Source organism: Marmota flaviventris, chromosome 14 (genome assembly GCF_047511675.1).
Source record: "Marmota flaviventris isolate mMarFla1 chromosome 14, mMarFla1.hap1, whole genome shotgun sequence".
NCBI lineage: Eukaryota > Metazoa > Chordata > Mammalia > Rodentia > Sciuridae > Marmota > Marmota flaviventris.
In genome coordinates, this window is record NC_092511.1 from 58,927,754 (window position 1) to 58,955,227 (window position 27,474).

The 27,474-nt window shown below is 33.8% G+C and overlaps 1 protein-coding gene across 3 annotated transcripts in view; it reads left to right on the forward strand.

Annotated features, from left to right (window-relative positions):
* Positions 1 to 16,506, forward strand: part of Znf638 (zinc finger protein 638) — a 57,146-nt gene extending 40,640 nt beyond the window's left edge. For 2 of the 3 annotated variants that reach the window (XM_071601692.1, XM_071601691.1), the window contains 8 exons: positions 1,104 to 1,229; positions 3,064 to 3,101; positions 7,585 to 8,803; positions 9,359 to 9,424; positions 10,290 to 11,232; positions 13,440 to 13,541; positions 14,448 to 14,566; positions 16,190 to 16,506. In XM_071601692.1, coding sequence (XP_071457793.1) covers positions 1,104 to 1,229; positions 3,064 to 3,101; positions 7,585 to 8,803; positions 9,359 to 9,424; positions 10,290 to 11,232; positions 13,440 to 13,541; positions 14,448 to 14,566; positions 16,190 to 16,255 — 2,679 coding nt within the window. In that variant the 3' untranslated portion in view covers positions 16,256 to 16,506. Of the gene's footprint in view, positions 1 to 1,103; positions 1,230 to 3,063; positions 3,102 to 7,584; positions 8,804 to 9,358; positions 9,425 to 10,289; positions 11,233 to 12,027; positions 12,157 to 13,439; positions 13,542 to 14,447; positions 14,567 to 16,189 lie in introns of all 3 variants that reach the window. The other variant, XM_071601693.1, reaches the window with a different exon arrangement.
* Positions 16,507 to 27,474: the final 10,968 nt, after the last annotated feature.

Genomic DNA, 27,474 nt, shown 5'->3' on the forward strand with positions numbered 1-27,474 from the left:
CCTTTGGAATCACACACCTAGAGCCTGAAAGAAAAAGACAATCAAATTATTCAAGAATTTAAAAAAAGATGTTATGGTGGTAAAATATACAAATTCTGCCATTTGCAAAAAACATAAATTTACCATTGCAGCAATGTTTAAATTCACTGATTAATTTCGGTTATTAAGTATCATTATTAAGTATTAAGCACATTCACATTTTATTGACAGTATTATCGTTATCCATTTCCAGAAGTTTTCCCATAATCTCAAATAGAAGCTCCATTAAACAATAACCTGCCATTCCTCTTCCTCTCAGCCTGTCAATCAACATTGTATTTTCTTCTTTTTTTTTTTTTCCTCCTTGATTTTTTTTTGGGGTGGGGTGGTAGAATGGAACATAGGGCCTCTTGCATGCTAGGCATGACATGACAAGAACCATTTTAAAGGAGGAAAAGTTTGTTTTGGGGCTCACAGTTTCAGAGGTCTCAGTCCACAGATAGCTGGCTCCATTCCTCAGGGCTCAAGGTGAGTCAGAACATCATGGTGGAAGACATGCTGGAAAGCAAATTCAAGACATCACACCAGAAAGCAGAGAGAGCACTGCTTAACAAGGACAAGATATAAACCCCAAGATACACCCCCAGTGACCCACCTCCTCCAGCCCCACCCTATCTGCCTACAGTGACCATCCAGTTCATCACAGTCAGTGGTTGAACACACGAATTAGGTTAAGGCTCTCTTAACACTTCACCTCTAAATCCTTTTGCATTGATTCACAGATGAGCTTTTAAGGAACACCTCATATCTAAACCATAACATATGTCTTCCAGGTTCATACATGTTGTATCATGTGTCAGTAGTTCCACTTTAAGGTTGAACAATATTTTATTGTATGCATATACCACATTTTAAAGTCTACTCATCCACTGGTCCACAGTTTTGTTGCTTCTATCTTTTGGCTATTGTAAATAATGCTATGTACAAATAAATGTTTGAGTCTCTTTTTTCAGTTCGTTTGGGTGTATGGAAAGAAATGGCTAGATCATACTTAAATAAATGTAATTCTACTTTTAATTTTTTAGGAACTACTCATCATTTTTTTTTTTAAATCTTCTCCAAAGGCGATTCTTCAGTTAGAAAGTCCTGAATCTGCTCAATCAATGTACAACTTTCTGAAACAAAATCCACAAAACATAGGTGACCATGTATTGACTTGCACGCTATCTCCAAAGATGGATTTATCTGAGGTAACATTTTTTGTGTGTGTCAGTTTTTGTTCCTTTCGAAAATGAAAAAAAAAAAAAAAAAACACTTACCCAAAGCTTAGAAGATATACTCTAAATGTAGTTTGAATAATTATTCTTTAAATTTTTTTAAAAATTTGTTCCTTTTAATCAGTAGTCAAACTAGTTTTGACCCTAAATATTTTTTCTTTTAAAATTTGTTTTGCAATCACATGTAATTGTCATGGTTTATGGAACAATGTAAATTTGTCTTCATGAGAATAAAGTGAGGTAATTTTGAAAAATATAATATCATTTTTTGACATGTGGATGGAGTAACTCCATATACGTATCATCATTATCTCTGGGATAATGATGATAATGATAGGCTGCTTTGGTTTTCCTTCTGGGAGAAAGAAGTGTGTATATTTGTTTTAAATTAAATTTTATTGAAAATTCTGTTCTTAGCTGGGTATCACAGTATATGCCTTTAATCCCAGCTACTTGGGAGGATGAGGCAGGAGGATCACAATTTCAAGTCAATATCAGCAATTTAGTGAAACCCTGTCTCAAAAAATAAAATGAGCTGGGGATGTGGTAAAGTGAACTGGGTTCAGTTCCCAGTATTGAGGGGAAAAAAAAAAAGATCAGTGTATTCTTCACTTGAGAAAAGTTCTCATTGTTTATTTTTTCTCTTCAATTTTTATTGTATTTTTCTAGGGTTGTTTTTTTTTAGTTTTTTTTTTTTTTTTTAAAGCTCCTACAGTTGTCTGAAATATCTTTCTTAAACCAGTTTATGTGCTTATCACATTCAGTCCTATGCATTTGTTTTTCTCTTTTACTTATGAATTGGGAAAGAAGTTACCTCATACAGGTATCTGTTAGATTTCCTCTGCTATCACGTAAGGTTTTGTTCCCACTAACAGGCTACTCCACAGATTGAGAAGACTGCTTATAAATACTATCTTTGGATGGGGTTTATTGACTGTTAGTAATATCTGCTATGCTAGTAGGATGTAGACTAGACTTCTGTCACATACTCTATTAAAAGAGGTTCTCTAAGCAGATTATTCATTTTATGTAAAGTACTATTCTTTTTTTTTTTCTGACAGACTTTCTAGAAAGTTTCAAATGAGATAACACATGATTCCTAAAGAAAAGTCCTCCTTTTTCTGTGTATAAGCTCTAAAGGGCAGATATTTTTTATTTTTGCAAGTTGTTCACAGATATGTCCCCAAGTACCTAAGATAGTGTTTGGTACATAGGCACTGATCTTTTAATTTCTACTTTTTTTTTTCTGGGGGTGGGGGGGCCGTGGGTCTCAGAATGTTGTTTTGTTGGAAGTTCAGAAAAATATTTAAAAGGTTTATTGTTCCAGCATTTCTAAATGTTTTGAGTAGGAAACTTTTTAAGTCTTCCTTATAAATAGAAATCTTTTAAAATAATTCTACAAGGAAGATGATTATATTTCAGGTTTATTGGCTTTCTTATAAGCCACAGATAGTTTCTCATTGATGTCAACATTAAGGAAAATTTAATTGCTATATGTGAATTATTCTGTATAACACAATGTAATGGTCTTTATTGAGAAAAATATTTCTAGAACCTGATTGTCAGGTGAACACTGAAAACTATCCGTTATTTTTAACTCATTATGTTCCATCCTATGTATAGGACACCTTTAAAAACTTAAACTGAGCCATTTTACAGGTGTTCCAAAAAGTTTATGGATATTTATGTGATCTTTATATAGGACAATAGGACATAATGGGTTTAAGGTTTAAACTTTAAAAATTTTTTAACTGAATATTTAAAATCCAATAGAATAACCTCTAATAAAATATGGATTGTGTTTCAGGCTCAAACTGAGAAAGACCCAGAACCAGAAAAAGAAAGGTATGTTGCTTTAAGTTTGCTAACATTTTTGTACAGTATTTAGATACTGAATTTTATTTCCATATTTATAGTAAATAGTCTCACTGTAGGAAAAAATCCTATCTTACTCATTCCTTTTGTGTATATATGAAGTCATTGTGGTTTTCTTTTGGGGTTCTGTTGACCAAGGGGTTTTGTTTTTTTGTTTTTGTTTTTTATCTCATTCAGGTTTTACTGATTATTTAGGTAAACTATGAATTGAAATATAAATATTACTGTTTAGATTAAATATATAAATATTACTTCTTTATAAAATGCTTTGTAGAAACTTTAACAATTTAACTTCATGGTCAATATTATATTCTTTTTGTTAAGAGTTTTCTATTTTATAGTGAACACAATAGTGAAAAATCAATTTCCAAAATACAAAACTTCATTAGTTTAATAAAAAGATAATTTTTAATAAAAAGATAATTTTCAGTGTATATTTTGGTACATTTTTAGAAACTGAAGTGGGAAAAGGAAAATTTGTCAAAAAACAAAAAAGTTAATATGAACTGCTTTGTAGTTTCAGAGGATGAAAGCTCATTTTTTAGAGTCCCTAAAAATTAGTGATTGACAAACTTGATTTGACCACAGTACACTCTCTCCTTACTAACGTTTTCATTAAAATGGATATTGTTTTCATTAAAATGGATATTGTCTTTGTCACTTCCTTATCCTACCAGTTAATAACCTGCCATTCACTGCTTTTATTTGCACAGCATTGATTTAGAACATTTCTTTTACCTCTTGTGTACTAATTCATCACTGGTATTTTGTTAGTCCACGTTATAAGAACATGTAAGCTTGAAATAACAGTTTGAAAGTATTTAAATATAAAAAGTATTTGTTGTTTAGTACACTGATTTTAAGATGCCTGAAAACAGAATGTCTTATGGATTTTTTCTTCTTAGTAACTTTGAAGCAATGGGTTTTCCACATGTGTCAACACATACTTTTTTTTTTTTAAGTTTACATCATCAACCTAGTTAAATTCATATACCTAAAGAATAATACAACCAACAACGTTTTCTCTTAAAGCCACAGAGGACTTAGTAACAGCGGCGCATGTAGTAGTACAGAGACCAACAGTTTTTCCACAATAACTCTGTGACTAGTAAATAAATAGACTTGTCCCCAAATTCATTTTCTGTACTTTGATAGTTTTCTCTGAAGTCTGCAAAAGAAAAGCTATTGCCTATAGCAGTAGTAATTAGTCATTATCTTTCTTTTATTATTTAGATATATCTTTTAAAATTAGATATTAATAATGAATTTACAGGTAGTTGTTCAGTCTTATAAAATTAATTTAGAAATTCTAGCATTAATCATTTCATAGTTAATTTCTAGTATGTCATTCATTTTTTTTCTGACTTATATGAGATGAAGGAGAAAGATACGGGATATGGCCAGAATACTTAACATTTCTTTTAGAGTAAACTGATGTTAAGAAAATACTAATATTTATTGTTTTTATAAAGTACTTGTGGTTGCCATTCATCATGAATATGATCCTTTTGTTTATAATTAATGTAAAATATTTAAATAGATTTCCCATGTAGAGAAAATATCATTCATAATTTAATAATAACCCACATATTAACCCTGTATTCATCCCCCTTCCGTGCAATCAATATTTACTTATCATGTGACTAAGGTTCCAAATAAGGATGCTAGATGAAATTTCCCTAACTCACTAATATTGGGAAGTACCCAGTGGGACTCTGAAATAAACACTAATCTTCAGTATTGTGAAGTCAACTCTAAAGTTTCCTGTCTTACAGTGTTACTCTTCGTTCTCATGCTCAGCTTTTGTTGTATGCCTTTTTTGACATTGTGGAATTATGGGACTATGGGGTAGAACAGGGGAGTAGGAAATTAGATACCTGTGATGAATGCCTTCCTGGAATCCCTTTTGTGTGCCATTTTCCAGAATATGACTGTTTTCCTGTTTAACTCTGGTGTTAATAATGTCACTTATTTGACATCTCAAACTGACTTTTCAATCTGAATTGATCACTATTGATGCTTTCTACCATATCAGCTGGAGGTATTAATTTTTAGTAAATGAATTCTATAAATTTTTAAAGAGAGAGGCACAGAAGGACAAATATGGAATTAAATCTTTTTTCCAAATAGTTCTATGTTCTCTTTCAAGTGTGGAACTGCATAGTGATTCATTTTGTATAAAAGATAATAACTTTTTATAGACAAACTTTAAATATGGTAAAGGGAAAAAAATCTTGCTATATTCTTGAACCAGGAATCAAGATCCTCTTCATTGTTATTCTTCCAGCCCCATAAATGTTTGTAAAGATTTTAGGGTTAATATGCAGTTCAGTAATGATTCAGGAGTTTGAGTTTATTCTTCATCATCAGAAATTAATCTTGTATTTTGAGAAATAATATTCATGTATCTGTGTATGTCACAACTTCTTTGTCATGTTTGTGCTTAGCCACAAACTTTATTTTGACTAGTCCCAAGAATTTGGAACATATAAAATCAACCACTGTTTTTTTTTTTTTTTTTGGTAACAGGGATTGAATTTAGGGGCACACTCTGAGCCACACTCCCAGCCTATTTTGTATTTTATTCAGAGACAGGGTCTCATTGAGTTGCTTAACGCCTCACTGTTGCTAAGGCTGGCTTAGAACTCGCGATTCTCCTGTCTCAGCCTCCCGAGCCACTGGGATTGCAAGCGTGGGCCACCATGCCTGGCCATTGGTGTTTTTAATATAAAAGATGTGAATTATTTCAAATAAAAGCCTTTCATTATACAAAGTGTAGCTTTTACAGTAAATAGAATACATATTAAGGTCCATGGTTACTGGTTCTTCAACTCAAATTACTCAAACTTGGTGCCTTTGCAACTTTTGAACAAACAGGTGTTTTTCTGGTAGAAAAGTGTTCTATTCTTCTTTGCAAGCCTAATTAAATTTACCATCCTTGTGGGAGAGCCAGTTTATTGGCTCAGATGATTAAACCCTGATTTGGACTTTTTCCATGCTTCTGAAATGTGATGAACGTCTTAGGACACAGGTACACGTCATCTTGCATTGTTAACTAGAATATATTTAACTGTACTTTCAGAAGTTTATCAGAGGTACTCTTTACTATGAGGTATTGATATGGTAATCATCATTTTTTTTAATTTTCCTCCAATGTAATTATGTGAATATATTGGTTAAACTTTAATTTGTGTTGACAGCATGCTGGATGTTGTCTTCAAAAGCTAAGGTGCTCCTTATTCTCCTAAGATAAATTTTAATTATAGAACATAAATATTAAAAATACTTTGTCTCCGCCTCAGTGAAAGTAGTGGAATTATAAGATTACGCACTTTTGTTTACTTTGGGTTTGGGAAGACCATGATGAGAGATGACATCAATTACATGTACTTGGCTATGTATTTTCTCTATTTCTTCTGAATAACTATGGCTATGTATTTTCTCTATTTCTTCTGAATAACTAGATTTTTTATTATTCTTAGTACTGGAGAGGTTTCTTTTAAGAACATATATTCCTTTCTATAATGTAGCCAGAGAACAATGTTTTATAAGACAGTATGTTCATGTTAAGGTGATTCTATCAGTTTCACCTCTAACTTTAAATTTCCAACAGAATTATTTTTAAAAATATTTCCAAAGAAAAGTCTTCTTTTAAGTATATATCATTAATAACTATAATTCTTGGGAGATTAAAACAAATCTGTCTCGCATCAAAAAATGAGAGGATATGGTTAAGAATGACATTTCCCCCTACCAGTTTGTTTAGATAAAGTTTACATAGAAAATTTTAGTTTCATTGTAGAACTGTACACATACTTTCTTATTTCAGTTACCACTGATAAGAGGATAGGACATCTAATAATAACTGAAGGTATTTGAAATTCACATTTGGCCTTCCAATATGAAGTACAAACTTGACACAGCAGAAAAAAATATTGATTATAACTCAGATGAGTAAAATGAACAAACATATCAGTAGTCGTACTTCTGTCACTGTTTCCTTTGAATTAAAGAGAAATCTTCAAGCCAGCTGAGGTGGCACGTATGCCTATAGTCCTAGCAACTTCCGGGGTCAACTCAGGGGGATCACAAATTGGAGGCCAGTCTGGGCAACTTAGTGAGACATAGTTTCAAAATAAAAAAGGGCTGAGAATTGAGTTCAGTGGTAGATCTTCCCTGGGTTTAATTCACAGTACCACCAAAAAAGGAAAAAAAAAAAACTTCAGTGAGATGAAGGATCTCAAGTTTTTACATTGTTTACACACTTACATCAGAACATCTTAACCACTTTAATGCTGATTGGCTGGATTTCCCAGTGCTTATTATGAATGCATCAGGAAGTCTTTACAATTGGCATCAACAGAATTATTTATAATGGTTGAATTCTCATCATAGTTTGATTTTTGTTTGTTTTTGTTTGTGTTCTTTTTTGTTTGTTTTTAAATACTTTTAGCCCTGACTTGAAAAACAGTCCAGTTGATGAAAGTGAGGTGCAAACAGCAGCTGATAGTCCCTCTGTTAAACCTAGTGAGGTTGAAGAAGAAACTACTCCCAATATTCAGACAGAAACTTCCATTCAGCAGGAAGAGCCTTGTGAGGAAGAACCTGAAAAAGCACTGTGTGACTCTGACTTTGCTATTGAAACACTGGAAATTGAAACTCAAGGGGAGGAGGTCAACATAGAAATTCCTCTTGTGGCAACCACTCCAGCTAGTATTGCATTGTTTGTGGAAAATATAGAGGAGTCTGCTTTAAATCAACAGGTGTGTACCACTGACTTTGAGAAGGAAGAGGCAGAAATTATGAACCCTGAAACAGAATTGCCAATATCAGATAGTGTACTTATAGAAGAAAGGAGTATCAAAGGAATTCTAGAAGATTCTCCATCTGAAGCAGAAGATTTCTTTTCTGGAATCACACAATCTATGGTAGAAGCTGTAGCTGAAGTGGACACACATGAAACTGTTTCAGAAATAGTGCCATCTGCTTGTGTTACGACTGTAGCACCAGGAATTTGCACTGGGGATGAGAAGATAGTGAATAAAAAGAGTATTTCTGAAAAAAGCGACATGGATGAAAAGGAGGACAATGAAATTAATACCAAGGAAACCAGAATGGATCTACAGATAGGAACAGAGAAGACTGAAAAGAATGAAGCTAAGATGGTTGCAGAAAAATTGGAAAAGATTATGGTAGCAATGAAAGAAAAGCCTGCAGAAAATATTGTAATCAAGGCCTGCCCAAATAAGGAATTGGGTCAGACCAATAAGCCCGATGAAACTGGTAAAACTAGTATGCTGGCTGTATCAAATGTATCTGGCAATAAATCAAATATTAAGGCTGCTATGGTCTCTTCTCCTAAAGCAAAAGCTCCAGCGTCAAAAACTGAAAATCAGAAAAGTTTTCTAAAATCTGTGCTCAGAGATCAAGTAAATGTTGAAAAGAAACTTTCAGCCAAAGAACTTGGTCTACTTAAAAGTACCAGATCAGACTTGGCAGAAGGCAGCAGTAAATTCAAACCCACTCAGAGTGGTATTACCAGAGAAAGCAGTGGAAAGATCTCAGTCCTGCAAGGCAAGGATTCTAAACTGGATTACAAGGACATAACCAAACAGTCTCAGGAAACAGAGGCTAGACCTTCCATCATGAAACGGGATGACAGCAACAATAAGGTGAGGAGAGTAAGAAGAATGACTCAGTGTGTCTTTGACGTGCTTAGCTCTGCTGCTGTAGTTACAGAGTAGGAGATGTTTCATACTTTCATCTCCTCACTGTGCCCTCTAAGCTCTCATTTCCCTTTCTTAAATCCATTGAATTAAGCCAATAGGCATTTAGAATATCAAGCTCAAAGTTCATAATTAGTTGGAAAAGCATTATTTGGTCAAAAATATGTGGTTTAAAAGGAAAATCTGTAGTGAATCTTTTAACATGACTTAGCATTCTCCTTCTGAATGAAAAATGTTTTTTCTTTTAAATCGAAGCTTCCTTTTTGTAGTCACATAATTGCCCAATTTAGACATTATGGATATAGTAAAGAAAAGATTGGTAAAACTGAATTTAGCTACAATTTTCAGAGACTATGCCTGTACTAGTAAATGACCAGTAACTTAATTGTGTATACTCATTAAATATTTGCTTAATTGTGTTTAGGGTTTTGGGGTTTTTTAAGAACTTTAATCACCTGGATGTAAATTCTGTTTTTCTGTATTTCTTACTTAATATTTCAGGCTTTGTCTGGGCAAAACACTAAGAATTCTAAAAGCACCACTGGTAGAAGTTCCAAATCTAAAGAGGTAAAAAATAATCCAGTAACACCACTACTTCATTTCCAGCCTTCCATTACAGAATTCGTCTGTCTTATAACTTGAGTCTGCCTTATTTAGTTAATAAAATGTTTAGAGAAGGAGAGGTATAGAGTAAGGGATAGCAATGACTGTTTTCTTTTTGACCCTAACACTAATTCTACTACTAATACTTTTTATATTGAAGTAGGCTAAATAGTTTATTACATGTACTTACAATTGATCATTGGTAGCATTCTAAATAAATGTGGGAGCACTGATGGAAACTGGTTTCTCTAGGCACCATTTTTCAAATTACAGATGTTTTGTTTTCAAATATAGTTACATTAACTAGTAATAATTGTTTTCATAAAATAACTTTATCAAAGCATAAGCTTTATTTCTTAGCATTGCATAAGTAAAATGTGTATTGTAAGTGAATTGATCAATGGGAACAGTCCATTGAGCTAGTTACATTTGCAGTGGTTTTAGAAGTTCTGTAAGTCCTCTCAGAGCACTTATTAGATATTTAGCATATGGATCAGTAAATTCTTTATATTAATTGTTTGACAGATGCTTAAATGTAGCATTTTTGTGCCATTGTTGTATTACAAAACTTATCATTTAAGAAGTAATCAATCTTATTAAAATTATGTGAAAATGGAATTAGATTGATATCATTGAATCTCTTTAACATGTATTCATGAATTGCAGTTAATCTGTTTGTGGAGGCTTTTAAAAAAATCCTAATTTTATTTTAGCCTTTAGGAAACTGCAGTATAATTCTTACAAATGATCTGCCTGCACATTTATTGTGACTATTTGCAACCTGAGTGGTCAGTAGTTGTTAATACTGTGATTTTTAACTTCCAAACAGGAACCGTTATTTCCATTTAACTTGGATGAATTTGTTACTGTGGATGAGGTTATAGAAGAAGTGAATTCTTCTCAAGCCAAGCAGAATCCATTAAAGGGAAAAAGGAAAGAAGCTCTTAAAAGTACTCCTTCTTCTGAACTTAACTTGAAGAAAAAGAAGGGGAAAACCTCTGCCTCTCATGGTGTTGAGGGAGAATTATCTTTTGTAACATTGGATGAGATTGGGGAAGAGGAAGATGCAGCTGCACAAGCTCTAGTCACTGTGGATGAAGTAATTGATGAAGAAGAATTAAATATGGAAGAAATGGTAAAAAATTCAAATTCACTTCTTACATTAGATGAATTAATTGACCAGGATGATTGCATTTCCCACAGTGAACCAAAAGATGTTACTGTTCTAACAGTGGCTGAAGAACAAGATCTTCTCAAACAAGAACGCTTGGTAACTGTGGATGAAATTGGAGAAGTAGAAGAGCTACCTTTAAATGAGTCAGCAGACATAACTTTTGCCACTTTAAATGCTAAAGGAGATGAAGGAAATCCTGTAAGGGATTCCATTGGGTTCATTTCTTCTCAGATGCCTGAAGACCCTTCTACTTTAGTCACTGTAGATGAAATACAGGATGACAGCAGTGATTTGCATTTAGTGACTTTGGATGAAGTAACTGAAGAGGATGAAGACTCTCTGGCTGATTTTAACAATCTAAAAGAAGAACTTAATTTTGTTACTGTTGATGAAGTTGGAGAGGAGGAAGATGGAGACAGTGATTTAAAAGTTGAGTTAGCACAAAGCAAAAATGATGGTCCTCTAGATAAAAGAGGAGATAGAAAGAAGAGAGCCATGGACACAAAGAAGACAAAACTTGAAGCCTTGTCCCAAATGGGTCCAGTAAATGAGAATGTTTCAGAAGATCTGAAAACCATGATTGAAAGACACTTAGCAGGTAGATTATTGGAAGTGGTAGTTTTCCTGTTTTATGAAAGGGTTATATATAAAATTAATTTTAGACTATATGTTGTGGCATTACCAATAATTTCATCCTGTATCAATATAGTAAGCCAGCAAATAATATTTTCCACAGAAATGTGTACAGATTTCACATATTTCTCTTAGTTATAGACCAGAACTTGCTCTAAGGAAAGGTTGTCAAAAACAGAAAACAAGCTAGTATAGCCAAGTTAGAATTGGAATGATAATGGTCTATTTACATTGTGGGCAAAACAGCTTTTGATGATCAGAAGGATGTTTATACCATGCTGCTACCCAGATTTTGTTTAAACTTAGGATTTAGAACAATTCAATAATGTACAATTTTACTTTAATATTTTGATGGTTTAGAATAATAGAGCAGCTCACTTGTAGGACTTGAAGGAGATAAATAATTTCCATTAAAGAAAATCAGGGAAGATTTAAACCAAAGAATAAAATAATAGGAAGATCTCCACAGGCTTATGTAGCAAATTAGAAAAATATGTATAGCCACCTTAAGTAAAGAAGATAGAGAAGAAGAGTTGTTTGGAACATGATAAAAGGGAATGTAGGAGGATGTTTTAACTACAAGGAATATTTTTTAAATGACTTCTATTTTATACTAGAAATAGGGTTCCTTCTCAACTTTGGGTATTATTTGCTAAAAACTAGGGTGTTGAAATTATTATTCAAACAATTTAATATGTTTAATTTAAAGCAATTTAAATATTGTTACTAGAGCAGTAAATTTAGTCTTTCTGTTTTAAAGCTAAAACACCAACGAAGAGAATTAGAATTGGTGGTAAAGCACCACCCTCAGAAAAAGCTGTTGCAACAGAATCAGCAAAAGGTGAAGAGGCCTTCCAAATTAGTGAAGATAAAGCAGGATTGTTAGGATGTGGAGAGAGTTACATAGCATGAGATGGTGGTAAAAATTTTAAAGATTACCATCTAAGTAGAAAAGCAGTAAAATAGAACAGGAGTGGGAAATGGCAGGTTTAGGATTATTAGGTCCAGATACAATTTTTATTTTCATAATTTAGAGATAATGGACCATTGAAATTAGGATGAGATATATTTGTAGAAATGATCTATAAAAGGTTCTTCTGACCATGTTGTAGCATCAGGCAATTGTCTATTTTTAATGCTTCCAAGCAGCCAGCCAGTAACATAAAATGTCTGAATAACATCAGTAAAATTTAAGTTGAAACAAAAAAGGAACAGTATCCAGCAAGGGAGAATACTTCACTCAACAAGTATGTGGCTTTGTGTCCATTATATTGGATACAGTCTATACTAAAATGCTGAAAAGTGTAGAAAAGAACACAAAGTTCCTGATATCTGGGAATTTATTACCAGTATGACTTAAAACAACACTATAAGGTATCCCTTTTACCATTATTCTCTTTGCAGTGCCCTCCTTGCCTCCTTGTTCTATCTTATATTAGAAATAGGGTTCCTTCTCAGCTTTGAATATTATTTGCTAAAAATAAAGGTGTTGAAATTGCTATTCAAACAATTTAATATGTTTAATTTAAAGCAATTTAAGTATTGTTACTAGAGCAATAAGTGTAGTCTTTCTGTTTTAAATTTTTCTCTAAGGAAAAATTATCAACCATGAGTCAGTCCAAGTTCTTTTGAGTCTTATCTCAGCTGGCCCTTAGTACTGTACACAGTCCATTAGAGGTTATTCACTCTGCTGAGCTTTCATATTCATAATATCACTTTTAATTCTCTCTTAGGCTATCAATTTAGGCTCAGTTTTCTAGGTTGGAGGGGCATCAGAATTATTCTCTGCCGGTATATCCTTTCCCCTAATTTCCACTTAACTCTTCAACCCAGCACCTTGTATAGACAAGTTAACTCTTCCCAGAACTACAGTTCTACTTGTTCCCCTGTAAGTTTTTTCTGAAACTATATGTAAATAAAATTTTCTGTTAGTTTTGGCCCTTTACCTCTAAATGCATTTAATAAATCTAAACAGATTTACCCATATATTTTTTTGACATCAGACAATCTAGAGAATAGTATATGCAGAATAGTCAGGTGGTATTAACCAAGGAAGAGTTTCTTTGAGTTTTAGTCATCTAAGGTAGGGATTATCCAACATTAACTTCACAAAGTCTATAAATCTATGTTGAATAGCTTCCTTTTTTCCTTGAAAATTTTTAATGACTTTAGTTGATGAAGAATCTGGATTAAAGGATTCAGAACCAGATCGAAAACGCAAGAAGACTGAGGACCCATCTTTAGGCAAATCAGTGGCACCTGATGTCCCAGAAGGTAAAGTGAAATGTCTGCACCATAATACTTGTTCTGTTGTTTAAATGAATTATTGAGTAACCTTGCTTGTTACTTCTGAAGACAGCTTTAAAAGTAGGCTGTTTTTTAACCTGGCAGGAATATTTTTATTGCACTCTTTTAAAAAGTCTGGCATATATGTTTCCTGTTTTATTTCTGGTGCTTTCTTTGCTGCTGAGGTGAGAATTGAGTTATACTTGCCCTGGCAGAAACTCCAGTTAGGTAGAACATGCAGAAAAGTTAAGTTTGCAAACTTTTTTCAGGACCATATGAGGTAAACCTTGTTTGCTCAGCCTGTACACTCCATAAGCAATCACCTATCATTCTGCCTCTTCTCCCTTTTATTTTTTTATCAGGGTATTCCTAAAATTATTTATTTTAGACTCTGTCAGATTCTATTCTGAAGGATAATTGAATGTTCTTTCTAATCCAGCCTTCTCAATGGGAAACTATTCAGTTTACATTATACCACTTAAGTGGAATTCTGGCATTCCTGAGAATGAAATTTTGTTGTTGTTGTTGTTGTTTTGTTACTGGAGATTGAACTCAGGGGCATTTTACCACTGTGTTACATCCCTAAGTCTTTTTTTATTTTGAGACAGGTTCTCTTTAAGTTGCTGATGCTGGTCTTAAACTTTTGATTTTCCTGCCTCAGTCTCCCAAATCTCTGAGATTACAGGCATTCGCTACTGTACCTGATAATAATTTCTTTTAAAAAAAAAAGTTTTATAATTAAAGTTATTGCTCTTGATCTCACAGTATATAGAAGTGTTTACTATCCTTGTATGTAAGTATATATACTATGCTTAAAATGTTTGGATAAACTGACATAACTGTTAGTACATTATTAATTTTCTTCCTTTCTCTTCTCAACTCTTTATCTTAAAGATTTAGATTTTCTTGTACCGAAGGCTGGATTCTTCTGTCCAATTTGTTCCCTCTTCTACTCAGGTGAAAAAGCAATGACAAATCACTGCAAGAGTACTCGTCATAAGCAAAATACAGAGGTAATTTCTAATTATTAACTCTTACAATCTCCAGGTGCTGTTATTGTCTTGTAATTGAACTAGTTAAATATCTACCCAAAATGTACATTTTTTTCCCTTTTGCGAGAACTGTTGTGGATGTTCTTGCTAGTTTATTCATCTAAGTCCAAAATCCTATTTTCTCCCTCACTATACCTTGCCAGCAGCTTCTAGCCCTTATTTCTTTTCCTCGAACAATAGCATTTGCCAGAGTAGATTCTGCAGATTAATAGTCTCACGTGACACTCCATTAAAGTAAAAGAAACTGCATATTTTGATGCCCTGTTACAAAGTCATGTACATGTTAGCAAACTAACATTTCTTCCAACAAAAAACATATGGGGAATTTTTTTTTTTCCTGAATTGCTAGCCAGAAAGTATCCTGCTTAAGTTTATGCAATGCAGTTTCCTAAATTGATTGATCACAAAGCCCTCTTTTTAAAGTTTTACATGTTTAGGCAGTACTGCTCTAGAGAATCATTCTTAGCCATTAAAGCAGTGGTTCTGATTCCTCCTGAATGTTTGAGATTGTTTTACATGTACTTTCTATTGAATTTGTGCCATAGACACTCATCAAACACTGAACTATTATGTGCTGAAAGCTTATTTAATCCCCTCAACAACTTTAAAAGACAAATGTTATTCCAGCTTTTGACATGAAGACCCAGACTCAGGATTACATTTCTAAACCCAAGGTTACATAACTAGTTAGTGGCAGACATAAGATTTGGACCTAGTTGTTTTATTCTAGCCTCAAACCCTTATACATTTTACTTATGTTCCCTGTGCTTTCAACTTTATTATGTAGTTTTCCATTTAAAACCCAACTGCATAATATGGCATTTGGAATAATATTTAAACTTCTTATTGTGAGTCCATAAAGCCCTACCTGATCTGACTTTTAAACTTCTCTGAACTCATCTTTTTATTACTGACTTCATCCCAACTTTTCTGGCTCTCTGTTTGACTTTTTTTTTTTCCTGTAGTACTGGGGATTGAACCCCCCAAGTGTAGTCTGCCACTGAGCCATATCCCCAACCCTATACCTGGCTCTTTTTTCTTTTTTTTATACATGAGGGCTCCTTGCCAGTTTTACACCTTTACAATGCTATTTCTTTGCCTCCTCTCAGTTTCACTTCTTTTTGGTTTCAACTCAAATATTAGCTCCTTAGAAAGAACTTTGCTTAAGTAAGACCTAGCTAAAGTAGGACATTCCAGCTTAACCCCTCCCCACAAAAGGTCAACCTAATCAGTTGCCTTCTTATAATTTTAGAGTGCTTACTACTTACCCCAAATTACTTCATTTATTTTTTTTCTTTGATCATTTGTCTTTCCTAATTAGAATATAAGCTCCATTGTATACAATGCTTATCTTACTTTGTTGTCACTGAATCTTCAAGCACCAAGCATAAAGCTTGGTATATATAAAATATCATAAGACTGATGAATGAAAAGAAGGAATACTAATATAAAGCACTGTGTTTGTAATCTTTTGTAGAGTTGGGCACTTTTAAATTGTAAATGCAATGAAATACATTAGAAAGGTTTTCATACACAGGAAAATAATATCTAATAAGTATTTCATATTGTAAATTGCTTTCACAGAAATTCATGGCCAAGCAAAGAAAGGAAAAGGAGCAGAATGAGGCTGAAGAAAGAAGCTCTAGGTGATTGGGAGAAAGGGAAAAGAATTCATTAGAAATTTGTTTAGGGTCCAGTTGATTTGTGTATTTTTGTTATCACTTAATTTGTAATTTTTGTTTCAGAAGCAAATATTCATGTTGTATAAATTTCTGATTGCCCTTGATGTAGAGAGACTGATGGGGAAAGTATGATGTGTTTGATTTTTATATCAAATCATCAGGCATGGAGAAATGTCTTTTAGAGGTGTTAAAATAAATGTTCCTACTGTATATTTAAAATGTTGTGTTTGTGGTTAATTTATTAAAAACTTGCTTCTGATTGCAGATAAGGTGGTTCTACAACCCTTGAGATTTGGGATGTTTGGGAATTTTTCACATATTACTGGAAGTCATATCATGATAGTGTTTAACCTTGTTTCATCCATCCATGTATTACAGGTCAAAGATTTCTTTAAATGCTCAATTTTTCTAGATAAAATTAGATTATATCATGTTTGACCTACGTAAGTTTTGAATAAAGTATTGCTTTGATTTAATTTTATCTATTCATTTACTGGTACTGGGAATTGAACTCAGGGGTGCTTAACCATGGAGCAATATCCCCAGCCCTATTTATTTGTTTGTTTGTTTGGAGACAGGGTTGCTAAGTTGCTGAGGCTTGTCTTGAACTTGCAGTCCTCCCTCAGCCTTTTGAGTCCCTTGGATTACAGGCGTGTGCTACTATGCCCGGTTTGCTGTAATTTTTAAATGTGTTCATCCCCCCGCGTCCCCCCCCCTCCCGCCCCCGCTTCTGCTTCTGTTAAAACTATTTCTGCCAAGAGCTTTTCAAAGTAGTACCTCTCAAGTCATTATTAGCTTGAACCTACAGAGGAGCAGCCTTTACTTTCTGTGAACTTTTACAGATGATTTTAAAACCCTTTAGATTATTATCCAATATGTTTGTAAAAAGTTGGTATAGCAACAAAAATAATTAAGTGGATTGTTAGAAGGTGCTGGACATAGTCCTGTACTGTATATTTTTAGATTAGGCTATACTTCAAAATTCTTTTAGTATTTGATTCCTTAGAATGTACCCGATAATAATAGAGACTGAATGGAGAGAAACCATAGCAACAAAACAACTTTTTAGATCTCTTATTCCCATGACAGCACAGGAGTTACACCACAGCCAACAAGAAGTGGAATAAAGATCAAAAACACAGCACTTCTTGCCAGGTGCTATAGCACATGCCTGTTAATCCCAGTGACTCAGGAGGCTGATGCAGGAGGATCCCAAGTTCTAGGACAGTCTCAGCAACTTAGCAAGAAGACAATGCCTCAAATATGTTGTAGAGTGGTAGAGTGCATCTGGGTTCATTCCCCAGTACCACAAAAAAACAAATGAAAACAAAAATAACAGCAGTTCCAAAGTCACTGTACATTCAGTTCAAATTTAGCCACAGCCTCAGCAACACTACAAAAGACTACATATCACAGATAGGAAGTAGAGTGAGTAGAGGGAAGTGCAAGAGTCTGTTGGGATTAGAACCCATATAGGTGAATGAGGTAATAGGGGGAAGAAGAGATATTAAAATGCTGGAGAATAAGATGCTTCAATCTAAATCATCAAAGTGAATGAGAATCTTTTATTTCTCCTGGACTTGCTTTTGGAATTTTTGCATCCAGAGAAGTTACAAGCTTAAGTTCCTTTCACACTTTTTTATTTCCTTCTGAGTAATTATCTGGAAAAAAGCTATTTTTTCTTGGAATTGCTATTCTACACTCGAATAAAAGGAACTTCTAAAGCATAAAAATTATACAGATTTTTTTTGTTGTTGTTTCATCCTAGTGACTGATAAATGATATTCCTCTCTGCTGCTTCTTGCATTTAATGCTGGTTATTTTTTTATCATGGGGCTTCCAGTACAAGTTTTTTTTGTGAAGTTTTTAAAAAAATAAGCACATTCTTTGCATATAGTTTTCCAATTCTTGATGTTTTCAGAAAACCTTGAAATACCTCCTTCCTTTAGTCATACTACACATGAAATATGCATGTGTATAGCAGTTTCTGCTTATTAGTGGATTGAGGGGTGTAATTTGGATTGCAATCTTCTTTATAGGTTTCTGTCATTTCATCAACTAGATACCAAAGCAAAATAGGTGGCATTCAACATGACCTCTATAAAAGCTTTGGAATTTATTCCACTTCCTATTATGGAATGCTGTGGAAACCTACCTCTCCAAAACCTCTCCTTTTTATTTATTTATTTATTTATTTTTTAATCATGGGGAGTTAAGTTTCTAAAGCTGAAATTTTTTATTTTAGTATTATTTGAGGAAAAAATACCAAACATTTTAAAAATAATAATTTATCCAGTATATCTTCATACTGAACTGAGTTTCAACCATTATTAACTCAAGGCCAGTAAGATATATGTGAGTATGTGTATATTTCTCACTACCTCTCTTGTATTATGTTAAAGTAAATCTTAGCATGATATTTTACCCATAAATGTTTCATTGTGTGTTTCTAAAAGGATTCATTTTTCCTTTTTTGGAGATACTAGGTATTGAACCCAGAGCTTCTCAAATCCTAGGCAAAATTCCTAGCCCCCAAGATTCTTTTTTAAAGAAACTATGTCATATATATATTTTAGTTGCAGAAGGACACAATACCTTTATTTGATTGATTTATTTTTATATGGTGCTGAGGATCGAACCCAGTGCTTCCATGTGCTAGGCAAGCGCTCTACCACTGAGCCCCAACCCCCCAAGATTCTTTTAAATGTAAACCAATATCATTAAAAATATTCCTTACTTAATTCAGTTCAGGTTTTCAACTTTTGTATGTGTGTGTTTTGCTTTTTTTTTTTTAATACTGTATCTCAATCTACATTCAAATAAGGATCATACATTGTGCTAGCTGATATGTCTTTTAAATTATATAGTTTAAAATATAGATTCTTCTCTCTCTCCTTGTAATTTGTTTGGATAAGAAACTTGTTATTTGGTTCTACAAAGAAGCTACATCAAATGTGGTCTTTGGGGCTGGAGGTGTAGCTCTGTGGTAGATTGTAGGCCTAACATGCACAGGGACCTATGTTCAATCTCCAGCCTTGGGGGGCAGGGAGGGGAGAGGGGAGGGTGGATAGGAGGTCTTTGGGTCCAGGAACAACCCACAAACTTGTTATTAGTTATTATGTTATTTGACTTAAGAACATAAGTTGAGATTGTTTATAAGCATTTTAATGGTGATTTATGTCTCTCCATTGACTCTTAACAATTTAAAAAATTTAAATTTGCATTGTTTTGTGGGGATTTTTAATTTCATTTTGTGTGTTTTACAAAAGCATTAGTCTGCAATGGATTAAAAATTAGGGAGAAAAAAAAATGACCCAGCACATAGTTTGAGAAACACTGTTGATAGGTTTCCTGTGCTCTGGATTTTGATGATTGCAACCCTATAATCCCTTTAACACATTTCTTGTCCTCTGTTGCACTTATAGGTTGGTAGTTGAATATGGACACTTCATTAGAATTTGTCTCTTTTTCTTTCGGTAGAACTGCTTCAAGTGGTCTTCCTCATCAAGAGGCACAAAATGTCTGGCTGCTTTATTTGACATTTTAATAGCAGTTGATGCTTCATTTTTCACTTAGTAACTAGAGGTTGAATAGTGATGTTTTAATTCTCTCTTCCTTCTTCATTTATAAGTTGGAATACTTTTCTAAAGGGAGATACTACTCCTGATATTTGGTTACTCAGGGGTGTCATTTGTGTAAGAAAGACATGACAAATATTTGATGTTTTTCCTTTATTTGCCTGATTTTACAGAATGAGTCATTTCATTGGTACCTATCAACAGTGATGAGTTCTTTTATAAAACATGAACCCATGAATTTTAACATACTTGATGTTTCAAACCTTTACAGTTTTAGCTTTGTTGATGCTCACATTATCCCATTTTTAATTTAACTCATTGCTCCTATCACAATGACACTACTAGCTGTTATTGTCTCCTTACCGTTCATACATCAAGGTGTTCTAGGAGCATCTGTACATTTCCTGCCCCAAACTTGAAGCCATCCATTTCCCTAAAGAATAGTGGATAATTGGGGTGTTTATTGCTTTTAGATTGGTCATTGCTTTTCAGTGGATAGAATTTAAAAATACACGGCTTTTTTTTTCACATTTTTTTATTGGTGTATTATAGTTGTACATGATGGGATTTGTTGTTTCATATTTGTACATGCATACAATATAACAATATAATTTGGCCAGTGTCACTTCCTATCACTTTCCCCTTTCTTTCTCTGCCTCCAACCTTCTGGTCCCTTTCCTCTACTGATCTCCGTTTGATTTTCATGAGATCTGCCCCTACCTTTCTTTTCCTTTTTCTCCTGTAACTTCCACATATAAGAAAACATACAACCCTTGACCTTTTGACTTTGACTTATGAAAATACACATTTAACATTTTTGTTTTTAAGATAAAATGCATCACTATCATTATTGTTTCTTCCCATTCAAATTTAGGATTTCCAGGTTTTTAGGTCTTCTGTCTTAAATCTAGATCTTTGTGCTATGAGAATTCTAATTCTCAGGGACATTAGAGTAAAAAAAACTAAACTGTCAACTTAAAATTGCTGCTTCATCTCAAACTTTGCACATCACAGTCAGGATAATAATACAAAGACCACAACCTAGAATGATTAAAAGCTCCCCCATCCCCCATTTACTCTTTTTTTCCTTAGGGAAGGTATACCTCATTAAGGATATACATTCAAATTATAGAGCTTTCACTTTTCACTTGAAATAGTTCTTTTAGTAGTTTTGCTACTGTCTGGATTCACATCAAGGTTTCTAGTTTGATTTTTTAGTTTTAGAGGTTATAGTTTTAAATTTGGCATGTTCTAGAGTACTGTTATAAAATAAGTCATACTGAAAGAAATTACCTTTCTGGCTACAGGTAACTTCCTGCTGTAGGTAACTTTCTTTGTTACTATTGTAAGTAACAATTGTAATTGTAATTGTAATTGTAAGTAACTATTGTAAGTAAGGAGATTCGTATCTGTAGGGTCATCAGTTTTTAATATCTTGTGTTTTCTAATAATCATATAACCAGTGACATTATGAACAGGTTAAAGCTCATAGGACCTAAGGGATATCTGAGTATATACAAATGTAGGAGGTAGGATGCTGTACTTTCAACTCATAGGTCACAAAACTGAAGGAATTATAAGTTCTGTAGGCTGAAAGGAAGTCTTACCTTTTGGTAAAAATTTTAGGGTTTATGTTTTGTTTCAAAAAGTGTTTTTTTATAAGAATACTTTAAAAGATTTAAAAAGAAAGATGGGGGAAGGATGGCAATACGCTACCAAGTCCATGGAGAGGAAGAGTAAGGTGTTGTGACTCCTTACCACTTCATTCTGCACTGACATCTATAATTCTTAAGCAAAACATACACATCTGAGCATATGTATGTAAGTCATGTCTGTCTTCTAAAGTCTTTACATGAGAACATGAGCATAAAAAGATACAGGCTAGCTGATGCTAAACACCCATTGACTGGTGTAGACATGAGGAGTTCAACATAACATATCGGGGAAATATGAATGACAAAGTGGAGGTTAGAGAGTAGTCATGAAATGTTATATTAACTCAGTGTAGAGTAATTGTAATAAATTACACGTGTCCATCAAAAAGCCACACAATGCTATCAACAGTATCTAGTTGATATTTATAAGACATTTTACCCAATAGCAAAATATATATTCTTTTTACGATCCCATGGAATATACAAGATAAACTATATCTTGGGTCATAAACCAAACCTTAACAAATTAAAACCAAATTTAAGTCAGAATATGTCCTCCAGGCCTGAGGTTGTAGCTCAATGATAGAGTGCTCACCTCGCATGTGGAAGGCACTGGGTTCAGTCCTCATCACTACATAAAAAAAATAAAGGTATTGTGTCCATCTACAACTAAAAAGTTAAAAAAAAAAAAAAGAATATGTCTTCCAGCCATAATGGAATTAAACTAGAAATATTTATAGTATAATACGAAAATACTTGAAAATTAAACAGCATACTAACAAATGACCCATGGGTCGTAGAAGAAATCTCAAAGGCTTTTTTTTTTTTTTTTTTTAGTTTTTAGTTTTCGGTGGACACAACATCTTTTTTATGTGGTGCTGAGGATCGAACCCAGTGCCCCACACATGCCAGGCGAGGGCGCTACCACTTTTGCCACATCCCCAGCCCCTCTGTTTTTAAAAAACAGAATTGAGGGCTGAGGTTGTGGCTCAATGGTAGAGCACTTGCCTAGCATGTGTGAGGCACTGGGTTCAATTCTCAGCACCGCATATGAATAAATGAATAAAATAAAGGTCCATCAACAATTAAAAAAATACAAAAAAAACCCAGAATTGAGTGGAAATGAAAACAACAAACTGGAATGCAGCTGATGAAGTGCATAGAGGGAAATTTATTGTACTAAGTGCTTAAATTTTTAAGGAAAAAATATCTCAAATCATTCTTCGAAGTTCCAGCCTTAAGAAACTAAGCAGAACAAACTAAAAGCAAGCAAAAGGAATCAAATGATAAAAAGCAAAAATTAATGAAATTGAAAATGGGATAACAATGAAACAAAACAAAACAAAAAAACTCTAGCAAGATTGACTTGAGGTACAAGTCACTGAACCTGGGAATGCAGTAGACAATATCACTGTAGTTCCTGTAACCACTGAAAGAATAATAAAGGTATGCTGTATGCTCAAATTCAACAACTCTGAATGAAAGGGAAAAATTCCTTATACAAAGTCACAAAACTTGGGCAGGATGCTATACAGAATCTGCATAATCCTAATACCATTAAAGACTGCCTTTGTAATGACAATATTCTTGAAGAACACATATTTAAGCCTAAAGGTTTCATTAGAGCCCTTTACTATCAACACAGAAAGAATTGATATTATAAGTCTCTTCCAGAAAATACAGTAATAATTCTCATTTTATGAGGGCTTTATTCAAATTCATAAAGCTGATTCAATATCAGAAAATCAGAGTAATCCACAATATCAACAGGCTAAAGAAGAAAACTATGATCATAATGATTGATTCAAAAAGGGCATTTGATAAAATTCACCAGTTCTTGTTAAAAATCAGTACACTACCCAGCTGCTGACTCTAAATAAAATACAAAATAGGGCTGGGGATGTGGCTCAGTGGTTAAGTGCCCCCCGAGTTCAATTCCAGGTACCCCTGCCCCAGCCCCAAAATCAGTACACTAGAAATAGAGGAGCCTTCTCAATCGCATAAAGAGGATAGCATTAGTTTTGCTTTACTTTAATAATAAAATATCCGAGGCAGCAAACTTATAAAGAAAAAGAATGACTTAGCTCAACAGTTTTGGAGGTTATGGGGGTAGTGCCTGCATTAATTCTGGTGAAGATGGTAAATGATGGTACATCATGGCAAGACTCACATCTTGAATCAGAACAAAAAGAAGAGGATGAGCTGGGTCCAACAATCCCTTTCAAGGCAGGCCCTTAGTGACAATCTGAGCACACCTACCATAATAAACACTTTGCAAACAGTAAGTAGGAATTATTATTACTTGTGTCAACAGCCATGTCTGAACAAGTAATAATAAATAGTTCTACTTATTGAGTGTTTGCTTAGTATTTATTATGGTATATTTCTCAGGAAAGACCCTGTCATAAGAAATTGAAACCTCTTAACACTACCATGAGTATTTCTCCTCAGAGAAAGCATATGAGGTAATCAGAGTACCACCAGGGTCTGTGATTCTTTTTTTTTTTTTTAATGGTAAAAGGGGTTCTTTATTAATAATGAATGGGTTTCAGGAGGGCTGTGCCAGGGACCAGGAACAAAAAACAAAGATATGTTGTTGTTTTTATATACAACAATTAGACATAGTTTGTATAGTTTAGAAAAGTCATGTTAGAAATTTCACCTTGCACAGACCTGAAGTTTTACTTTTTTTAATTGATTAAAAAAAAATAAATGACAGCAGAATGTATTATAATTCTTATTACACATACATACCATAATTTTTCATATCTCTGTATTTAAAGTATGTTGACACCCAATTCATGTCTTCATACATGTACTTTGGATAATGATGTCCATCACATTCCACCATCCTTACTAATCCCCTGCCCCCCTTTCCCTCCCACCCCTCTTCCCTATCTAGAATTCATCTATTCCTCTTAGGCTCCCCCTCCCTACCCCACCATGAGTCAGCCTCCTTATATCAGAGAAAACATTTGGCATTTGTTTTTTGGGGATTGGCTAACTTCACTTAGCATTATCTTCTCTAACTCCATCCATTTACCTGCAAATGCCATGATTTTATTCTCTTTTATTGCTGAGTAAAATTCCTTTGTGTATATATGCCACATTTTTTTTTTTATCCATTCATCCACTGAAAGGCATCAAGGTTGGCTCCACAGTTTAGCTTTGTGAATTGTGCTGCTATAAACATTGATGTGGCTGTGTTGCTGTAGTATGCTGTCTTTAAGTCCTTTGAGTATAGTCTGAGGAGAGGGATAGCTGGGTCAAATGGTGATTCTATTCCCAGAATTCCAAGGAATCTTCATACTGCTTTCCATATTGGCTGCACCAATTTGCAGTCCCACCAGCAATGAGTGTGCCTTTTTCCCCACATCCTCACCAACACTTATTGTTGTTTGTCTTCATAATAGCTGCCATTCTGACTGGAGTGAGATGATATCTTAGAGTAGTTTTGATTTGCATTTCTCTAATTGCTAAAGATGATGAGCATTTTTTCATATATTTGTTGATTAATTGTATATCCTCTTTTGAGAAGTGTCTGTTCAGGTCCTTGGCCCATTTGTTGATTGGGTTATTTGGGGATTTTTGGTGCTTAGCTTTTTGAGTTCTTTATATACCCTAGAGATTAGTGCTCTATCTGATGTGTGAGGGGTAAAAATTTGCTCCCAGGATATAGGCTCTCTGTTCACCTCACAAGTTGTTTCTTTTGCTGAGAAGAAACTTTTTACTTTAATTCCATCCCATTTATTGATTCTTGGTTTTAATTCTTGTGCTATAGGAGTCTTATTAAGGAAGTTGGGGCCTAATCCTACATGATGAAGATTGGGGCCTACTTTTTCTTCTATTAGACACAGAGTCTCTGGTTTAATTCCTAGGTCCTTGATCTGCTTTGAGTTAAGTTTTATGCATGATGAGAGATATGGGTTTAATTTCATTTTGTTGCATATGGATTTCCAGTTTTCCCAGCAGCATTTGTTGAAGATGCTATCTTTTCTCCAGTGCTTGTTTTTGGCACCTTTGTCTAATATATTTGTAATTTTGTGGGTTAGTCTCTGTGTCCTCTATTCTGTGCCATTGGTCAACCAGTCTGTTTTGGTGCCAATACCATGCTGTTTTTTTTTTTTTTTTTACTATTTTTCTGTAGTATAGTTTAAGGTCTGGTATAGTGATGCCACCTGATTCCCTCTTCCTGCTAAGGATTGCATTAGCTATTCTGGGTCTCTTATTTTTCCAGATGAATTCCATGATTGCTTTTTCTATTTCTATGATGAATGCCACTGGGATTTTGATCGGAATTGCATTAAATCTGTATAGTGCTTTTGGTAGTATGGTCATTTTGATAATATTAATTTTGCCTATCCAAGAGCAAGATATATCTTTCCATCTTCTAAGGTCTTCTTCAATTTCTTTCTTTAGGGTTCTGTAGTTTTCATTGTATAGATCTTTCACCTCTTTCATTAAGTTGATTCCCAAGTATCTTATTTTTTTGAAGTTATCGTAAATGGGGTAGTTTCCTTCATTTCCTTCTCAGAGGATTTGTCACTGATAAACAGAAATGCCTTCAATTTATGGGTGTTGATTTATATCCTGCTACTTTTCTGAATTCAAGAAGTTTTCTGGTGGAGCTTTTTGGGTCTTCTAGGTATAGAATCATATCGTCAGCAAATAGTGCTAATTTATGTTCTTCTTTTCCTATACATATCCCTTTAATTTCTTTTGTCTAATTGCTCTGGCCAGTGTTTCAAGAGCTATGCTGAAATAGAAGTGGTGAAAGAGGGCATCCCTGTCTTGTTCTGGTTTTTACAGGGAATGCCTTTAATTTTTCTCCATTTAGAATGATGTTGTCTTGAGGCTTAGCATAGATAGCCTTTACAATGTTGAGATATGTTCCTGTTATCCCTAATTTTTCTAGTGTTTTGAACATAAAGGGGTGTTGTATCTGGTCAAATGCTCTTTCTGCATCTATTGAGATGATCATATGATTCTTATCTTTAAGTCTATTGATGTGATGAATTAAATTTATTGATTTCCATATGTTGAACCAACCTTGCATCCCTGGGAAGAGTCCCACTTGATCATTGTGCACAATCTATTTAATATGTTTTTGTATTCGATTTGCCAGAATTTTATTGAGAATTTTTACATCTATGTTCATTAGAGATATTGGTCTGAGGTTTTCTTTCTTTGATGTGTCTTTGCCTGGTTTTGGAATCAGGATGATATTGGCCTCATAGAATGAGTTTGGAAGTGCTGTCTCTTTTACTATTTCCTGAAATAAATTAAAGAGTATTGGTATTAGTTCTTCTTTAAAGGTCTTGTAGAACTCAGCTGTGTATCCATCCAGTCCTGGGCTTTTCTTGGATGGTAAGCTTCTGATGGTGCCTTCTATTTCCTCACTTGATATTGGTCTGTTTGAATTGTGTATATCTTCCTGATTCAATCTGGGCAAATTGTATGACTTAAGAAATTTGTCAATGCCTTCAATGTCTTCTATTTTATTGAAGTACAAATTTTCAAAATAATTTCAAATTATCCTCTGTATTTCTGTAGTGTCTGTGGTGATATTACCTTTTTCATCACGTATGCTGGTAATTTGAGTTTTCTCTCTCAAGGGTCTGTCAATTTTATTTATTTTTTCAAAGAACCAACTTTTTGTTTTGTCAGTTTTTTTCAGTTGTTTCTTTTGTTTCGATTTCATTGATTTCAGCTCTAATTTTAATTATTTCTTGCCTTCTACTGCTTTTACTGCTGATTTGTTCTTCTTTTTCTAGGGCTTTGAGATATAGTGTGAGGTCATTTATTTGTTGATTTTTTCTTCTTTTAATGAATGAATTCCACTATGTTTTCATAGTGTCCCAGAGATTTTGATATGTTGTGTCTACGTTCTCATTTACCTGTAAGAATTTTTTAATGAATGAATTCTTTTAATGAATGAATTCCACTATGTTTTC